The 20137-nt window shown below is 43.3% G+C and overlaps 1 protein-coding gene across 10 annotated transcripts in view; it reads right to left on the reverse strand.

Annotated features, from left to right (window-relative positions):
- Window positions 1–2345: 2345 nt before the first annotated feature.
- The window catches only part of KLHL32 (kelch like family member 32), a 122386-nt gene continuing 104594 nt past the window's right edge, over window positions 2346–20137 (reverse strand). For all 10 annotated transcript variants that reach the window (XM_064707261.1, XM_064707262.1, XM_064707252.1 and 7 more), the window contains 5 exons: window positions 19322–20048; window positions 9831–9889; window positions 7238–7430; window positions 5070–5164; window positions 2346–3258 (listed from right to left, as the gene is read on the reverse strand). In XM_064707261.1, coding sequence (XP_064563331.1) covers window positions 3097–3258; window positions 5070–5164; window positions 7238–7430; window positions 9831–9889; window positions 19322–20048 — 1236 coding nt within the window. In that variant the 3' untranslated portion in view covers window positions 2346–3096. The remainder of the gene's footprint in view (window positions 3259–5069; window positions 5165–7237; window positions 7431–9830; window positions 9890–19321; window positions 20049–20137) is intronic.

A 20137-nucleotide genomic window follows, 5' to 3' on the forward strand; every position in this document is an offset into this window, starting at 1 on the left:
AACTGAGCTAAACTGTGTCAGAGGTACATACCAAAACCAGCAGGCTGGGTAGGTATGAAGGTTGGGTTCAGAGTCATATGCCTGCCCAAAATAGTACAAAATTTAAAACATCACAGGTGGATCAGGAGGTCACGCACAGGATTCTGCAGCCATGGCAGTTTGAGAAGCCAAAGACATTCAATGGAGGGTTGGCAGCGTGAGGACCTGATGATTCAGAAACCTCAGCTCAGCAGGCAGCCTTTGCAGGAGACCTGCCCAGCTGCAGGTGGCAGGGGATGCCAGCCTGGCTCTCCCATCCTTGCTCCTTCCAGCTGAGACCCCTCAGCCACAGCAGGGTGCTCTCTGCTTGCTCTTTGCATCCACACTCCTCTCTTTTCTTACCTGGCCATAATTAACTGGGTTTTGCTCATCTAGCAAGGGCTATGAGGCATTTTCTGACTTCAGGTGTAGCAAAGCACCCTCCATCTGTCCTGTAGGTCCTGCAACAAAAGCAGAAAGACCCAGACAGGAAAGTGTGACACAAAAACTTTAGTGACTAAGAGGTTGCCGTGAAAGACCTCTGTAATCAGTGGAGCCTGATGATTAAGAGCCAGAGCAGGATCCTGACACTAACAGGAGCATATGTGTTGTCCTGAGGCTCTGTGGCAGAGGCACCCCTAACCAATATAATGCAATTGCACAGCTGCTTGAAACTGCCATTCACAGTGCAGACAATTGGTGACAACAACCAGAGCAGCAGAAGTGTCTAAAGGGCAGAACAAACATGATAAACAACTTTCTTGCCTTTCAGACCTCGAACCAAGAGGCACATGCTGCTTTGCATAAGGAAGCTGCCCCCCTCTGCTCCTCAAACCCAGGCCACTGCTGCCACTTTCTGCTGCTGCTGCTCAGCAGTTGTCCTGATCCATCCTGATCCCTCCCCCTGCTCTCCAGGAGCAGCAGTTTAGAAATGATTCCATAGCTACAGCTGTAGTAAGCTATGAGACCTAGGAATAAAAGTCTCCAAACTAAGCTGAGACACAGAAAACACACTTGGCACAATTGTCCAGAAGTGCCCTGGGCTTTACAAACCGAAGTGTTGGTTCTGCCCCCGAAACAAAAGCGGATCACTCACCTGGTGCGGTACCTCTGGGATGAGACTCAAAGCCCCTGCACAGGTTTTGATTATTTTAGCCACTCTCCTCTTGAAAATGAGACATGCACTCCGTTTGTGTCCCTGAAAGCCACACCTAAGTCAAAGTTTGTATACTTGCCTGGTTTGGGCCCTGCAGCCCACACAGGAGAACAATTTCTGTAAATGTACTGTTCAGAGAGCTGTCCCTTGCATGCAGATCTCCAGGACATCAAACAAATTAAACCAAGAAATTAAAACGTGTCTCAATGTACAGGCTATCCAGCTCCCACACAGCATAGAGAAAAGTGCTGCCTAGATAAAGGTGTGCTTGGTGCCCAGGAGTGAGATGGTGTTAGCAACTCGAGTCAGTGTGCCAGGCAAAGACTGGGCAGCTGCAGCTCTGCTCGAGGCAGGGAAAGTGAGGAAGCAAAAAAAGAAGAAAAACAAAAAAACAAAAAAACCCAAAAAACCAAAAAACGAACCATAAAACATTCTAAACTGATAAGCAGGGAAAAGGAAAGGGGATTTCCACCAGTACACTGCCCAGCAGGAGACAGAAATGATAATAAAGTTACCTCCCTGTAATCAGACCCTTAAAAGACAGTTTTGATTAGAAAGTGCTGCTGCTCACTGGATGAAGTCAAACCTGTTCCTGTCCAGCAGGCACGGGCTACTGCTGCAGCACATTCCTCATGTGGAATAGCAGGAGCATCAGCAGGAATTTGATAGGTCTGCTCAGGCAGCACAGTGACAGGGAGCTGATCAGTAGGTAAGGCAGAGAAGTGCAGAGTATCCATAAATCAGAAATAGAGAAAGATTTAATTACATGCTTGGTTAATATTTACAAACATTGACATTTTTGTTCAATATGTAAATAAAACACAGAGATAAGAGACAGGGACTGCAGTAGCCAAGCAAAGCCAAAATACACCAGGTTAGAGTATTTGCTGTGAGCTGGCATATGCCTGGAGAGTGGAATGGAGACACGCTATATAAACTGAAAGAATAAATAAATAAATATTGACATTGTTCTACACCTGTTTAGCCTCTGGAGACCAGTGATTTGTGGGACCATATGTTGGACAAAATGAGACTGTTCATTGATAATCGTAAATGTGGTGACCCCTTGCAAACTGAATATTAAAAATATTAAGTAAATGGCACATTTTAATTATGCAGTAAAGAGGCTGATCTCCACCATTAAAAGACTGCAGCTGTCAGGAAGAATTGATCATATGACAGAAGGTAACATTTATTTGGTAGTAGACCTTGGTAAATGACATCCCAAACAATCTTTAGAGTCTCAGACAAACACAATCAGTCCAGACTTGAGTTTAACCGTGAGGCTTCATTTCCTTTGCCTTTCAGCTGAGACAATTTTTTATCTGTTCCTCTTATCCTATAGGGCTTGCTTATTTTTTATTTTTGTTTTAATCTGTTTTGAAGTATTTAAATTTCAAATGAAGTATTATTAAATGAGAAACTGTAAACGATGGAGTTCGGAATTGGAAGTCAACACATTTGTTATTCTTTTTGCCAAAGGTATTGAGTAAGTTGCATAATTAGCACAGTATTATATCATCTTTGTCAACACAAACAGAGCTTTTTTATTGTCTTTGAAAGCGCCACTGGTGAACAACTGAATGTGCAGACTCCAAAGAGCAGCGGCCCAGGAAGAGCTGAGAGCATCCACAATGCCTGATGAGGTTGCATAAGGAAATGAAGGAGACGCAGCCAGGGGCCACCGGCAGAACCGCACACGGCGCTCACGCATCGCTGAGCCCCGCAGAGAAACCGCGCGCGGCCTCAGGGGCTCCCGGCCTGCCCGCTGGGATCTGGCCTTAAGACAAATGTGTGATGGTGAAGCAGCAGCCCGAGTGGATTGACTCTTCTCACTGACCCAGAGAAACCCTTCCATCAAACCCTGTGGGGTTTGACGTTTTCCTCCTCCACTCCCGATTCCGTGAAGCGTGAGGAATGCGTCACATCGTGCCGATCCTGTGGTGAGGCACTTGCAGAGTCTGGAGGTTGGGGCATGTGAAATAAGGAGCTGGAAGAAAGCAGGCTGCTATTCCATTGGAAGCAAAGGGGAGCGTAGGCCCATAGAACACCTCCTCCTTCCCCTCCTTGCTAACATCCAGCACCTGCATGGCAAAGCATACAAAATATTTTTGGGATCACAGAAGAAAGCTGAAACAAATTTGCTGGCACTCACCTCATGTATTTACTATTAATCCCAGCATAAAGGTAGTTTCAGATAATTTTTAGATTATTTATGGATCTGGTGATCCATTTGCTGTTCTCATCACCCAACCCAAAACCTGAGTGCTCAGGCACTTGGGAGCAAACAATGACATTGGATCCTGCTTGCTGGCAGGAGAATGTGCAGCCGTGCACATGGGTTACTCTGCACAGAAGGGCTCCTGTTAGCACAGAGCACAGATCCTTTGTCAGCCCCAAGGTATTTAGGGGGCACAGAAGCTCTGTGGAAGATGGGAATGCCAAATAAATGAGTGACTTTAAGTACGTAAAGAAATTTAAAGGAAAAATGTAATTTTTTCTTCCAAAGGAGAGAGCAACCTCAGATTTCCTCAACTGGAAGATAAAAGGGTAGTTTTGCTGGTTAAAGCCAGGCACACTGCCAACAGCTGAGAAAGGACAGCACACTCAGCTCTGCCAAATCACTCATTATATTTCTTTTCCCCTTTTATGTGGGGACTGTGTCAGGCAGGCTGCCAGTTCACAACCAGTCTGGGGATGTGGACAAATGTCCATTTAAGAAAGCAAGATCCCAGGATTATTTTTGCTTGTCACTAAGCCATATTAAAACCCAGGTGCAATACTGCAGAGTACCTGTTGATTATAAACGAGCCCACTGGTGGAGCACAGCTGCTGCCTCTACACGGTGCTATTACTCCATCAAAGCATTATATGTCAGCTATATCCAAGCCAGCCGGAATGACTTTTTCCAAGATTTTTTTTGTGTGTGGTATCCAACAACTTGCTAAAACACAATTATACTAGTGACCAGAACATGCTTTTAACTTTTATCTTGTGTTATCTTACTCTTTACAAATTCATGCTACTAAGTGTTCAATATAAGACCATCAGCTTGGCAACCCAAAATACTCCCTTCTTATGCTAAGCCTAACTTCTAGTCTTATGGCACAGTTTGGAGGTGAAATTCTAAAATCCAAAAAGTTGGAAGCTAATAAAAATGTTTTTTATCAGCAAAAGTGCAGAAACTGAGATATAAACAGGAGTTTCTGCTTTTAACCACCCAGCTGGTGACAAAGCAGTGGCTGTGATGCAGAACTGCTTCATTCAGAAACATGCAGAAAGATAAGAATTCCTAATTTCTTTACCAAAATACCTGAAAGCCATGGATCTGTGGGTGAGCTGTTTTTATAGAAGATGGGAGAGCAGATGAGTTTGTAGAAGAACCTATTGCCTAGGGCAGGGATCAAAAAACTGCCATTGAAGCTTTAAGGCAGTAAGCAGAAGGGCAGGTAGCAGGCTGACTGCACCTGGTCAATGAAGAACTCGTTAACTCTGGCTGCCCCTCAGAAACACAACTTGGAAAGAAAAGAAAAATCCCAATATGGGCTGGAAAATTCTTAGCCCCATCATCCATTTCTGCAACCCTTTTAATTTTGGACTTAATTGTGTAACTGTTGAATATGTACACATTATTTTACCCAAACCTTGCCAAAGGAAAGACAATTCAACCCTGATTTACTGGAATATCTTAGAGAAATTGCATCTATTGGCTCATCTGGAAATATTTTTGATTTCTACAGTATTTCCTCTCTGTTTATGCAGGTTCAGTGGCTGCATAAGAAATATCCTTAATCTCTCCTCTTCACATGCATTTTCCTTTTTTAATAACAACTATGCAAAACTTATACTTGCAAGATTATTGGAAAAGACTTTAAAAGAAAACTAAATCGCTCACCTGGATACATGCCAAAGGCTCATTTGTCCAAATCGAATAGCCACCAACTAAATATATTCTACCATTGTGGACAGCAACTCCAGACTCATTTTGACCTAAAGCAAAGAAGGAAATAGAAACCACTTTCAGTGTTTAATTAACCCTTTTAACACCGAGTGCTGGAGTTCTGAAATGGCATGCAAACACTCCTGGCAGCGGTTTGACTGCTTCAGAACTCCCATCGTGTCGGAGCGAAGGCGAGGCGTGGGGGCAGCTCCTTGCTCTCCCCAGGAGCCCTGCCCAGATGAGCACTAATGTGGCTGTGCAGGGGACCATCAGCTCCCTCCTCACGTGTGCCACAGGTGACAGACACTGTCCCCACCGAGTGCCCCCCCTGTGCTGCCCACACCTGTGCAGCCCCGCTCCTCCAGGTACAAGGACACTGAAAATCACAGGAGCTGCTGCCCAAGTTCATCCCCATAGCAACAGTCTCCCAACTAGTTTGGAAGTTTTGGAGGAAAAATACAGCCTAAAAAAATCTGCAGTACACAGTTCACCTGGCGTATTTACTGCCAGTTGTACTGACAGAAAGAAAGGCTTAGACAGCTTCTTAAGGTGCAGGTTGTGGAAAGAACCTGGAGGCAGTGGAGAGAGGAGGCTGCCTCACAGCATTCAGTGGGACAGGGTCAGCTCCAGAATGAGAGGGTGCCTGCAGTGCCAGGGTTTTGCAGCTGCAAATCAGATGACATCTTTCTCAAAGGCTGTCAGTTTCTCCACATAATCAAATATTTAACTAGTGAGCAAAAACCTAGTTCTGTTTGACTATGTCTAATTCCTTTTTAATCTACGTCTCTCTCCCTAGTGTCCATCAAGTACTCTGATGGCCTGACTTGGAAACCAAGCAACCCTTCTGTTGGTGCTTCTCTAAGAATGTGTCACCTGCCTGCCTGGAAGTGTGGCCAGCAGGTTCAGGGAGGTGATTCTGCCCCTCTGCTCCACTCTGGTGAGATCCCACCTGGAGTGCTGTGTCCAGCCCTGGGGACCTCACTACAGGAAGGATTGCTCCTGCTGGAGCAAGTCCAGAGGAGGCCACCAAGCTAATTAGGGAGATGGAGCACCTCTCCTAGGATGAAAGGCTGATAGGACTGGGGTCTGTTCAGCCTGCAGAAGAGAACACTTCAGTGTGACCTAACTGTGGCCTTTCACTACCAGCAGAGAGCCTACCAGAAAGCTGCAGAGGGACTTTTTACAGGGCATGTAGTGATCGGACAAGGGGGATTGGCCTCAAGCTGGAAGTGAGCAGGTTTAAACTAGATAACAGGAACAAAGTCTTTACTGTGAGGGTGGTGAGGCTGCCCAGAGAAGTTGTGGATGCCCAATCCCAGGAAGTGCTCAAGGTTAGATGGGGCTTTGACCAACATGGGTGTAGTGGAAGGTGTCCCTGCCCATGGCAGGGGGTGGGAACTAGATGATCTTCAAGGTGCCTTCCAACTCAAACCATTCTATGATTCTGTTTCTCCCTGAAATTCAAGGAGATACGACATCTGGGAATTGTATCAGGTGGAGGTGAACTTTGGTGGACTGGGGTCAGTGAGCTGCAGTGTTTGCAAGTTCCAGCTGTAACAGCTCTTCCTAATAAGTCAAGAAGAACTTTACAGATCCTATAAGTTAACTAAGTATTCAATTAATTTCTGACTGGATGTAATTCTAACAAGGACATGTCCTTTTGGGTAATTTATTAAAAAGATACTGTTTAGAAATAAGCAAGAGTTAACAGATTTCAGTGAAAGCTTTGCCCTTTAATGCCAGCAGAAATTACTACAAAATGATACTACACGCTAAAGTGTACAACAGTCTCTTGTACACTCACACAGGGAGCTAAACCAATACCACAGGCAAGCTTTTGGAGAATTAAAAAACAATACTGTTTTTTTGTAATCTCATGACAAATTATTTTTGACTGCTAAATGAAATTAAATTTATCTGCAACTTCTTCAAAATTTAATGTACAATGTACAAAACCAAAATGTTTTGCAGACCCCTGAATGCCAGAACCGTAATGAGAAGTGTCTTCTTGGCTAACAGTGGTCCCTGAATTGGAAGCACTTGTCGCAAAGTCATGGAGCTCCACAGAATGAAGGCATCTAAAGGGAAAAGATGTTTCAGTTCCCCTTGTGACTAGTGCTCACCTGTCAGCATGTTGAAGCTGCAGCGGGTCCACTGGTCGGAGTCGATGCTGTAGGAGTCGATGTGGCGCACCAGGATGCGATCGTTGTTGTAGTCGAGGTCGTTCCCCCCCAGCACGTAGAGCTTCCTCTGCACAGCAGCCATGGAGTGATAGACCCTCCTCTGCAGCATCGGGCTGCGGCTCAGCCACTTGTTCTGCAACGAGAGAGGGCTGGTCCAGCACTGCTCAAAGGCACACCTACAGTGCTTGTGCAATGAACAGCAGCAGCACAGTGATGGCTTCCTCTTACCCTTGGTCAGGAACCACAAGTGCACATACTGGTTCTGGTCATATGCCAGTCATGTGTGTTGGCTGTAACACTGAATAAGGATAGTGGACTTTCAACACATGGTTTACAGTTCTCACATTTAAGTTCATTAATTTAATGGCATTTCTTGCTCTATTTTTTTTTTTGTCTAGCTCATCAGGTTTCAAAGGTCTTTTTTTTCCCTTTATAACTCAGTAGCAAATTCTCCTTAAACCAGACTATTAAACATCTCCTTTGTATATGGTGCTAAAATTATCTGTACCAATGAGTTCTGTTATGTGAGAAGAGAGATTCTTCTGCCTTTTGTTATTCAGAAGCTTATTTGATCTTGTCCTTGGGGAATAAAGCAACAGGAAAAATAATTTCCTAAAGAATCTTCTCAAATGATTCATTTGGTATAATGTCAACCCTTTATTTGTGGCAACTTACAAAGTTCCAACCCTTTGCATATTTTTCTTACTCATTAACAATATTCAAGAATTTTACCTGTTTAGGGGAGAGGCAGGAAGATATGGAAGACAAGGGATTAAAGCAGAGTATTTTATACCTGAGAAAACAATTGGTCCTGATATGCCTACCAAATCAAACAACCTGGCAAGGGATAAGATTAATTTAAGTGGAGGAAGTTAAAAATCCGTGAGGAAATTTTTTGTGATACATGTGCAGCAACTCCAGAGTCTCTAAGCCTTCTGCCTTTTAACCTGCACAACATATAGCTATACATTTCAATGTGTAATAGTTGAATATTAGGCATTAATGCTTGCATTAGTAGTCCAGTCTCTTAACACCAGACTATAGACACCATCTGCTTTGCAAAGCCTGCCTGCATCCCCTGATTATATCTTTAGCTTCCTCCACTGCAGTGCCTGCCAGGTGAGCCTCAAAGCACTGCAAAGGCAGCGAAGCAGAGGGGCCTGGCAGGGTCATTTCTAATAAGGCGGCGTGTGAATACTGATGAGCTTTGGGGAGGCAGGGGTCAGTGCAGGAGGCTGGCTGGCAGGTAGCTGTGTGCTCGCTGGCAGATGGCAGGCATTATCGACGCGCCACAAAGGCCGCGCGCGGCAGCGGGCGCTGCGGCTCCGTGATGGAGCGATTGAGATTCCGCGCGAGGCGCGAGCAGATGCGATGGTTTCCAGTACCCACCGTAAACAATATGCCAGCAGAATTTTTAAAGAGAGCTTGTGTGTACAAACACGAAGCAGACGTCGTTTGAAGAATGCAAGTGCACAGTTCCTCTGTAACTCTTCATGTGCCAGGCCCGGCTCCTCGCTGTCAGCACGGCACACTGAGGCAGCCCCAGCACCGGTAATTTGGGGGGCAACTTTCACATCAGCAAGTGAAGAATCCCAAGTGAAAGGTACACAGTAGAGACAGGGTTTACAAATACGTGTCCCCCTCACAAGCAAAGTAGGATTGCTGCCTGTAATTGCTGATTGGATTGAGAACAGTCAGCATTTGTAGTCAATGACAAAACTGCGCCTCGAAAAGAAAAAGCCAGGTGTGTCATCTCCTGCTTTCTGCTTCAGGCCTTGCATGTGCTATGCTTTAAATAGTCAGTGGGAACCACATAGCAGTATCTCCTGGCACAATTTTGTTCCAAATACAGTAATCAAAGCCCCTATCCTACAATCAGAAAAGTCAATACTCTTCCACGGGGGTGTAAATCAGGCTATGCAACTCTGATTGCAAGCTTAGGACTTTTAATTCCTAATACAAGCAAGAGGGCATAGCCATGCCCTAACCCTCTGAAATGGTTACTGAGCCGTGCTAACCTAATCAAAACACATACATTATGTATGAAATAATCCCTAAAAGATATTTTAGGTGCTTGGGTAATGAAATGATAGGCACCCTTGCAGTCAGCAGAGTAAGTCACGGCCAGGTAGTACAGTTCTCTAAGTATTCAGGAAACAAAAAGGCCCATATATGCAATTCAAAACAGAAATGCCAATGACAAGGAGCGGTTTTGGAACACTGACTTTGAGTATACATTGCCCAGGGCTGCTGGATTACAAAATAAAAAAGAACAAGCAAAATAAATACTGATAAATAAGGGGATTTAAAGCACATTTCTGTATTTAACCTAGGATGTTTCTAATTCCTACAGGCCTAAAACATGTAATAAGTTGTCAGGGTTTCCATCACTCTGTTAAACTCGTGTATCAGTACAAAGTGAATTTAAAACACCACTAATTCAAATGGTCAGCATTTTTATCCTCACAAATCTTTGTATTTGCCAAGAGATCTGTTTGAAGCAAAAGGAAACATATATAACACAGATACTCACCTGCTTAGGATCATAGACCATGAGTCTATTTTGATATTGTGCAGTATTTGTTACTCCTCCTATAAAAGAGTTTATACAGGTTACATTTTTTCATATAGGCAAAGCCAGGCCCAAGATCAGGTACAGCAAAAAAACCAATTCATGAGTTCATCTGCAGATAATAATTACATTACATACCACCACTTCTGCTTATATTCCACTGCACTTTTTAATCTGGTTACAAGGGAAAAAGCAGCCCCATTTATCAAACATAAAGCAACACAGAACAGCATCAATAAACAGCCCTCATACACTTCCATTGTACAGCTAATTCTATGGGCCAAAAATGGTAAAAAATGGATCTCTTTATACATAACTGTGCATTCAGCCTTCGTCAAGACACAAAGATAAAACCCATTCGTGTTCCAAGGAACACCCAGTGTGTGACAGGGTTTGAAAGAGGAAGAGGTGAGCTTGCATCAATGAGAAGGAAGAGGTCAGAGAGAAGCTCTGCATGACAGGGGATATCACTGCCAGTTAAAAGCATAGTTCAAACCCGTGCAACTGTGCTTACCTATACACTTGAAAGAAATTCTGTACTTAGCTTGTATTATAGAAAACATCTCATTTAGTTGTAAACTTAGGTTGGAAGGTCCCTCCACAGTGACCAGAAACAGCCCTACTGCTTACTTTTCAATACTGGTCAGAAAATCAAGGTGTTGAGCACCTAGAAAAGCTCAGAATAGACTCTGACCCAACTAGATGCTGCAAACCAGCTGTTTACCTCAACACAGTAAAGAGACACTTAAAGCCCAGTCATCTTCTTGTTTTGTTTAAAATGGCAAATTTCACTAACTAAACATGGACAACTCCTTCAGCCTGTTATGTTACCTGTGCAAACATGTTTTTGAATGTGCTCAAGCCTCCTGGGGACATGGTGCCACTGCAGTCCCCAGTCCCCCTCTGTCACCATGCTGGCCCCTTGGGAAGATGGAATCAGAAATAAGGCACAGGTAAGCTGTGCCTCACCTTCATCCTGCCACGAGGTCTGGCAGAACTAGGGCATGTCAGTGGCCACACACCAGTGACACTCATACTGACAGACAAACTATTTATATTACAGTTTTAATGGCCTGTACCAAAAGTGGACAAAATCCGCAGCAATGAGAGGAAGGATTTTCATCTTATTACATTTCATTTTGTTGATGTTTCCCTTTTTGTCAGGGCATACCTGTTTCAGCCAGGACAGCAGCACAGTGACTTACATTCCTGCTGGCTGAGCAATGGCCCAGCCCCACTAAGGTTGCTGGGTTGGTTTCTTCCCTTTTATCCCCAAGCTCTGTGCTGGGGAATTCTCATTTTGCCAGCCTCCAGCTAGGCTGAGGGCAGACTGAATTTTGGTTCAGAGCCATACTGTGATTCTGAAACAACTCTGCCACCTCCCTCATGTCATTTTAGGCTGTAGGCTGGGACTGGTGTGCATTCAAGTTAAACCAGAAACTCTGCTCCAGATGTGCACCAGCTGTGCTCCAGTTCCTAATGGCAGCATAAGGGTGTGAAATAATAACTGGTCTTTTGGCTTTGGAGCATTGGAGCACTGGGAACATTAGAGCCAGAGGACCAGAACAGACCCAGCCCAAAGCAAAATATGTGAAGGGTACATGGAGTGAACACAGAGAACTTGGTGCCAAGGTTTTACCTGCTGATCTGCTCCTGCTGGGCTGAGCTACTTGCTGACATAGAAGTACCCTCTGACCACTCAAAAAAACTTGAGCGGGGCCAAGAATCTACAGCAGAAACTACAGATGCACCTATTTTAGAGTCTTTTCTTCAACTGCAGCAGCAAGGAGAAATGATGCTGTTGTTGGGTGCATGTCTGCAAGCACCAGCCTGTGCTGGGCACCCCCAGAGGGACGGCAGCCCAAACTCCCAGCTCAGAGATGCTCACAGGCTGAGATAGCTGGGATGAGATTCAGCCTCTCCAAACTGTTTCCATCACACTATGCCACACCCTGCCCATCACAGCACATGTGAAATGCACACACAAGAACAGGCATTGGAAAGCAAAGACTGCTCCTGTGCCTCATCTCACAATCTGTTATTTGTCTCTACACTGTTGTGCAGCCTTCACATTCCTAGTGGTCATCAGCCAGACAGACAAAACAATCTTTTCTAATATCTGCTTTGTACTTTGATTTTTTTTTTTACATATAGTTATTTTCACTCCCAGCACAATGCCTAAAATGAGACATCAGATTAGTACTTTGAAAAATAAAAACCATAGTTATTTGGTTTATTACCTCCAGAATGTTAAACTACAGGAGACACATTTGAAACACAATTTTGGGTCATACATTTCCATTCTGAAAGGACACCTTAATTTGGGGAGAAAGATGTGAAGGAAGAAGAGAAAGAAGAGTGTTGTCTACTCATAAAGTAATAAAATAAGCAAAATTATTTCCTTCTCTTCACAAAGGGCCCCTCACATCAAGTACACAGCTTACATCTTTTTCCCTGCAATATTGCTCATCTCTGGTGTTTTATCATTACATTCCCTTCACATACCGCTCTTCACTTTTAGATTAATCTGCCAAAATGAGATGCTAAGGATTTGCATACAGATTTGACTACACAAAAATAGATCTGGAATTAATAACAGTCTCTATATGTTTTAATTTCTTCTAGACTGGAGTACCCTTGCCTCCAGCAGTATTCTTGGCTTTGAAAGTCATCAAGCTGATTTGTCTGCTCTTAGGTTATGATGCCACATGCTGCTACACTGTCCCCTGCAATCAAAGTGCTCGCAGAGATAGATTCCATGCCTTCCCCTAACAAGTATATTTTATAGATTGGCAGTTTTGATCTCCCCTCCCCAGGGGGATAATCTGCATCTTAACAGGTTTCTATAGATACATCTGTCATTAAATATGCCATCTTATATCTGCATCAATTTTCAAACTCTAGTTCCTTCTAACTTTGAAGTGCTATAGCAAAAGTTTAAAATTTTCTGCCAAAATTCAGACTTAACAAGTTTGCAATGTCCTCTTGAACTTTTTTTTTTTTTAAATACTACAGACAGCTGGGAAAGGGCGAAAGAGCAGCAATATGTCTCTTAAAAATAAGAAAAGAAGAGGGAAACCAGTTTAAACAGTACTAAAAATAATACATACTTTCTCAGAAAAGAAATGGGGTAGTTCTGAGAGAATTTCTTACACTTCTCTGTTGTGTTATCTATAAGGAAATGACAGGATAGAGAGCCATCATAATGAGAGAAAGTAGTTAAAAATACAAACTATGCTATTAAATTTGATGCCAAGCAATAACAGCTAATGTGATAGTAACCCAACAGTTAGAGAAAGAGAAAAAAAAAATTCTGTCTGGTTAAATGACAGAAAATTTACAGTTTGGTCAGCATTTGCTGTTTTTGTAAACAGAGTGATGATTACACCACTTTACATGAGCAGCTTGCTTTGAGGATTCCATTTCCTGGGAGGCAAGGAGCACCCTCAGGACAAGACTTCCTTGCTCTTACAGACAGAGGCACACCATCATGGAAAGGCCATCATGCAACCCATGGGCCCACAATGTTTTTACACTGCCACAATAACTATCTCTCACTCCCTTGTAGGCTGTAAGAGTTGCTTTTTAAGCCTTCCAAGACCTGTAAATTCCCAAGTCATGTAACAGTGACCCTCTACATGAGGAAATTGCTCAAGGATTCCAAAACACACTTCGTCCATCCCGTTCCCACGCTTGATAAACAGTTTGAACTATTGCAGTCCTCCCAAACACTCCACAAACCACATTGAGAAACACCTTCAAGACACACTTCTAAAAAGAGAAGGGTAGGAGGCAGTAGATTCCACATTTTCCTCAATGACAATTTATAAGCCATATTTATAACGTGGCCTAGCAAGGCCTCCACATGACTTGAGAAACCTGATCCAACCCAAATCCCCAGGAAATATCACAACTCTCCCCAAGCACAGTCCCCAAGCGCGAATCCGAGTTCACTGGGAGATGTGTCAAACTACACACTGGCAAAGAGCTCCCACGTGGGTTCCTTCCAGCAAATCCAGGGAATATACAGAAACCCACAATGTGCACCCTAAGGTGCTCTGCTATTCAAACCAGAAATCTCTCCTCTCTCAGGTGTCTGTGTGTTAAACACACGATGATCCTTCCTCAACATGCAAAGCAAACCTGCTGCCTCTTGCAGGAGCCAGCCCCGGTGCAGTGAGGACAGGTGAGCTGGAGCACATTCCCCCAAGGTAAGGAGTCCCCTGGAAGAGGCCAACAGCAGCTCTGCTTAGTGCTCCTTGACTCCAGATGCAATCGAGCCACAGACCAGAGGGGCACAAGCCCTAGCTTTGTTTAAATCATTAAAGCTGGATGTTTACATTCAGTCTAAGGAGAATCAATGGCATCAATGTCCTATCACTGAAAGCTGTGAGATCATGAATTCAAACACAGTAAAAATGAAGTCTGTATATATATGGAACATATAGAGACTATGACTGGGCCACTAAGGCAATTTTTAGGCACTTGTTAACCTCCCATTTCCAGTAAATCCTGTGCCAGCCACACTATAAAACTTGATTTGGATAGATTCTGTAAACTCCTATTATTCCAGATATATTTTTCATAAAATAATTTTATAGACTTTTCCTGAGAAAAAATTCTTTACTTCATGACAGCATATTGATAGTAAGGTCATACTTTTCATCCCAAATCACTTGCAAACTCAGAATAATTCTTCAAGATATGTTATCACCACCATTTCCTTGGTGAAAATCTTCACCATTACGGAAAAAAACAACGGTTTAAAAACCAAAAGAATGCATCTTGAATTTTGAAAAAAAAAAATTATCTTCTATATTAAGTACAAAGCAACTGTAGAGGGATGGCTTGTTTACCCCCTTCCCCTAAGCTGAATTTCTATGTGCATGTCAAGATGTCATCTTAGCTGACACACTTAAGGTCAGACAACTTGGGCCTCTGCAAAACACCAGTGTAACACTTGGTTTTAAACAAGACTTTTCATGTGCTAATCTCTGGAGCACCTAAGGCAAGGGGAAGTGTCATTATCCCAAGATGCAGGTGCAGGAATGACCCAGAGCTGGAATGCCTGGCAGAGGTTCCCTGTCCCCAATGTCCCCAGGGGCACTAGACCTGTACAGGTGAAGGAAGGTTAACGTGGATAGAAAAGGAGGTCTCCGGATTTGCATGTGCACTCCACAGAGGATGCTGGGAAATGGGCAAAGTTCAAGTCCTGGCTCTTATGGAAAATATCTCCTCGCTTTTATAGATAGTCATTGTTAGTCATGTTGAACTCCAAAGTGTTTAGTGTACTTAGTTTTTCTTTAACTGAAATACTTCACTTTACAAGCATTGTGGCATGCAATTCGTTTGTGAAACTGGTCATGGCACCAGATGTTAACTGGGGCCTGGAAGAATCACCTTTCTATAAAATTTCCAAACCATCTGTCCAATGCAATGTCAGTACAGACAAATTATTTGTTGTAGTTTAACCCCAGTCAGAAAGTCAGCCTCACACAGTCAGTCATTTGCTCCCCCAGAATGGGGTGGGGAGACAATTGGAAAAGTAAAACTGAGAAAATTTGTGGGTTGGGATAGAGTTTAAGAGGTAAAGCAAAAGCCACACACACAAGCGAAGCAAAACATGGAATTAATTCATTGCTTCCTACAAGCAGAGAGGTGTTCAGCCATCCCCAGGAGAGCAGGGATCCATCAAGCATAATGGTGACCTGGGAAGTCAAACATCAGCACTATGAACGCTCCCCATTTCTTCCTTCTTCCCCCAGCTTTATATGCTGAGCATGACACCTCATGATCGGGAATATCCCTTCAGTCAGCAGGGATCAGCTGTCCTGGCTGGGTCCCCTCTCAAACCCTTGTCCATCCCAGTCTCTTCACTGGTGGGGTGGGGTGACAAGTGAAAAACACCTTCACTCTGGAGAAGCACTGCTCAGCAATAACAAAAACATTCCTGTGTTACCGGGACTGTTTCCAGCACAAATCCAAAACACTGCCCAGACTAGCTGCTATGAGGAACATTAACTCTATCCCAGTCAAAACCAGCACATAAGGTTTTAATAACTTCGCATGTTTTCTTTTTCTTTAAATAAAAAAAATAAAATTAGGATTGTGGGGGAAAAACAATAAATAATGACATGAATATGAAAATATAGAGCTTGAAAAACTCAAGGGCTGAACCCACATGTGCTGAGCAGAGGGACTGACTAGTTCCAGTATGCAAAAGGCTCCCTCTTTTAATCTGCTTCTGTCAGGCTAAAAACCCTAAAGGGCTGGTGGCAGCTTAGGAGTCCCTCTGTCACCTGAACATGAGCCACCCACCCACTACTGCCAGTGCGTAAGCTCCTAACAGTGGCTTGTTTTGTCCATTTTCCTTTCCTGCTGCCTTTGCCATGATCTTAGTATCTATTAATTTTGAATCCTTGTCATATTTGTCCCAAAGGAGCATGAAAGCAAAGCTGAAAATGAATCCCAATAATAACAGGAATCCCTTAAGTCTAGTTAGCTTTTGATCAGCAAAGCCTTTAAGCGGGCACAGGGCTGTAGCAGTGGCACTGAGCAAGTAAATGGTCAGTGTGCAGATCAAGCTTTGATGATGCTTTCCACAAATAGAAGGGCCAGAAACTTTTATTATCACTATTTAATTTATTCCCTCACTGGGCACATTTCCATGGTTCCCTTGCCAGCTGGTAGTAGCAGAGTGACTTTGAGAGCTCTTTGCTGATGACCTGTATTACCCAGAAAAAGCAGCGGGGATACAGCTCAGAAACATTTCTAACTCAGACTAATTTTTTAATTACTTAATTTTAGGCCACATACTTCAAAATTAGGTTCCCTCCTGCATTACTAATTACTGTTATGCTAACATCTTATATTCAAAGATGAACAGTGGATTTTCCAGCAGTGACTATGATATAATAAAACATCTCTCTGTTCTATTCCCCTGCCCCTGAATGTACATGTACCACAAGCTACATTCTGGTTCTAAGCAATTAATTAATATTAGAAAGCTAGCCATAGTTATTACATCTCCATCCACTTTTCTTTTTAAAGTAACACTATTCAATACACAACCAGGTTTCAGTGTGAGAGGACAAAATTCAGATCAATATCTACTGAAGTGTAGCACAGTAAGTGTGCTCTCATACTTCATAAATAACCTGTCATAATTGAGCAACTCAAAACTTTCTAAGCATTTTCTCAGAACCTATCAAAATGAAAAGCTATGTCTACCTTATTCCACTGTTGGCAGCATTTTCAAATATAAATGGAACCATACTGATAAAATATATTTTGTTGTTTTGCCCAGTTTTAAAGAATTCATCCAGGAGGCTTCCACTTACCTCTTCCACTGATTCTACAGCTCTATTAGAGGCATATCCCTGAACACAGTATCACATTGCATCATTTTCTAAACAAAAGCAGAATTTAAAACACACAGGCATGAATGCATTTCACCTACATAACTAAGCACATGAATTAATCCTCAGGATAATTTCCCCTTTCCTAGCAAATCTGGAAAGATTAAATTTAATCTTCAACCATCCCCTTGTCTGACTTAAAAACTGTTATCAAATACTTTCTTGAGTTTTGATTATTTTGTTGTTTTGGGTTCTTTTTTCATAAGATTAAGACAAAAAATATTACTTTTTTCATTTACTGGAGGAAAGACCGCACTGATGGATTTCCAGTACACATTCAATGATTTCATGTGAGAATGAGTAACATCATTTTTTAAAAGGTCCTATTCTTCATAAATACTGACAAATGTAAACCACAAAACAGGAAAAAAAAACAGCAATCAAGACACAACAGTAGTAACATCCATGTATTTGAAGTGCCCACTGCAGACACACATCCCTCTCTGCTAATGAAATAGGAAAAGCAGTGAATAAACACAATAATGGTCTGAACACACCCAGCTGGGAGCCTAACGCAGAAATCCTGTTCCTGTACTCTGCCTGGGTCTCACCTCAGGATTCACACAGCACAAATTCTACAAGACTCCCTAAATGATGGTCACTAAAGAAAATGACCCAAAGTACCTGCCAGTGATCTTGGTGGTTTGCTGTGTCCTGTCCTGCTTTTAATTCCAAAGTCATCATTCATGACTTTAGTGCATATGTATTAAAAGAGATACCTGCTAATTCACTTGCCAATGCTTGGGAACCCTTTCCCATGAGGCACTTAATCCACAGGGACAGAAAGGTGAATCCACTAGCCTAAATGACACATTTTGAGAAGCACAGCACAGGCCTAAGAAGCTAACTTAATCTTCCATTCACATTCCATCCTTTCACCACAGGCATTCCAGATCATATTAAAATCCCCAGAGGGTATCTACGGTGAAGATGCCAATCACTGAACATTTACCTCAAGGGCTGGCCCCATTTACTCATTAGCTTCCTTAATAAATATTATAACTATATAACCTTCCGTGGCACACTTCTTAGTAAAGGGGGAATATTTTTCTGTCAAATCTTCTGTAGACAGCATCAGCCATATTCCAAAATAACTAATACCCACTACAAGGACTGAGGCAACTGAATCCTCCCATCCCCATCAATGGAACATAACAACTAAAGACTCAGTTGTAAATGACACGTTCTTTTAGGATTACAGGGTCTATACATCCATCTATCTGTGCTGTAAAGCCATGATTACATCCAGACAGCCTTGTGCACTTGCTATGGACAGAGCCATGGATGATTTCTAAAAACAGTCATCTCAGTGTGTTTCAATATTCTGAAGAGCAAGTGCGACCAAATCATACATTTGCCTTCAAGCCCTGGAACAACACAAGCTAACAAGCACTTAATTTTCCATTTCATCATCAGGAATAAGTGAATCATAGAATATTCTGGGTTGGAAGGGACCCACAAGGATCATCAAAGTCCAACTCCAGGCCCTGCACACGCTCAGGAATCACACTACATGCCTGAAAGCATTATCCAAACACTGCCCGAACTTTGTCAAGGTGATGTTATGATCACCTCCCTGGGGAGCCTGTCCCAGTGCCCAATCAAGCTGGGTGAAGAACCTTTTCCTGATATCCAACCTAAACCTCCCCTGACACAACTTCAGGCCATTCCCTCGGGTCCTGTGACTGTCAAAAGTACCAGATCATATTACAGAAACAATGTCCTTTTTAGTTTGTTTTTAAGAAGCATACAGAATTTATCATGGGAAATTTGTCCAAAAGTGCATTATCATTCCAGTTCACTATGATTTATGAATGGCAACTGGAGATAGCACACATGATATCAGCAGCTCTGGAATACTGAGTGTAATGTATAAGATACATTACGCTCCTATACTTCCAATGAGGCTTCAGCTCTTTGTCCTCTCCGCAGAGAAAAGTTATCATGACATATAAACCAAAGATTTATTACTTTAATTCAAGACAGTATTTTGGTGTTTTGTTAGTACCTCAAACTGTGTGAAACGTTTTCTACCTGATATCCAAAGGAGACCATCCACCACATATCCCGCGTGGCACGAGAGTGACCGATCAAAGGACTGTACAAAGGTCCACTTGTTCTTCTTGGGGCAGTAGCGCTCGACCGTGGGCAGCACTTGGCGCAGTTCGTTCCTGCCCCCTACGGCATAGAGGTACTCGTCCACGGCTCCCAGCACAAAGTGCTCCCGGCAGTTCTTCATGGGAGCTATCTCCGCCCAGGAGTTGGTGCGGGGGTCGTAGCGACAGACAGTCCTCACGGCACACGTGCGCCCCGTGGAGTGCTCCACCTCTCCGCCAGCCACAAAAAGGAAGTCTCCCATGACGGCCACGCAGTGGTGGCTCCTCCCCACAGGCATGGGTGCCAGCTCGCTCCAGTTGGCGATGCCCGCGATGTGGACGTTCTCCTGGTCCACCGGGTTGAAGTATCGCAATTCCTTCACTTTGCAGACTTCCCGTTTTTTCCCGCCAATGATATAAAGAGTGTCTGACTGGAAGCGGGGCTTTGTCCTTGCAGTTTGCCAAACAGGCTGTGCGTAGACGCTCTGGTGGTACGCCAGGGCCTCGTTAATGAGCGCGGTCGCAGTTTCACTGGCTTGCACGAGAGGATGGGTGAGAGCTACAGTGTGCAGCGTATCCACATCCATAAGGCCAAAGCGGACGTACTGGAGAAGCTCATCCAGATACTGGTAGCGGCAGTTGTGCTCCAACCACCTCACGGCCAGCTAAAAGCGGAGGGAAGGAAGGGAAAAACAAGACACGTTATTTGCACACAATTCTGTCAAAATGTGATCTTTTGAAATTTGCTTGCATT

Source organism: Zonotrichia leucophrys, chromosome 3, assembly GCF_028769735.1.
Source record: "Zonotrichia leucophrys gambelii isolate GWCS_2022_RI chromosome 3, RI_Zleu_2.0, whole genome shotgun sequence".
Taxonomy (NCBI): domain Eukaryota; kingdom Metazoa; phylum Chordata; class Aves; order Passeriformes; family Passerellidae; genus Zonotrichia; species Zonotrichia leucophrys.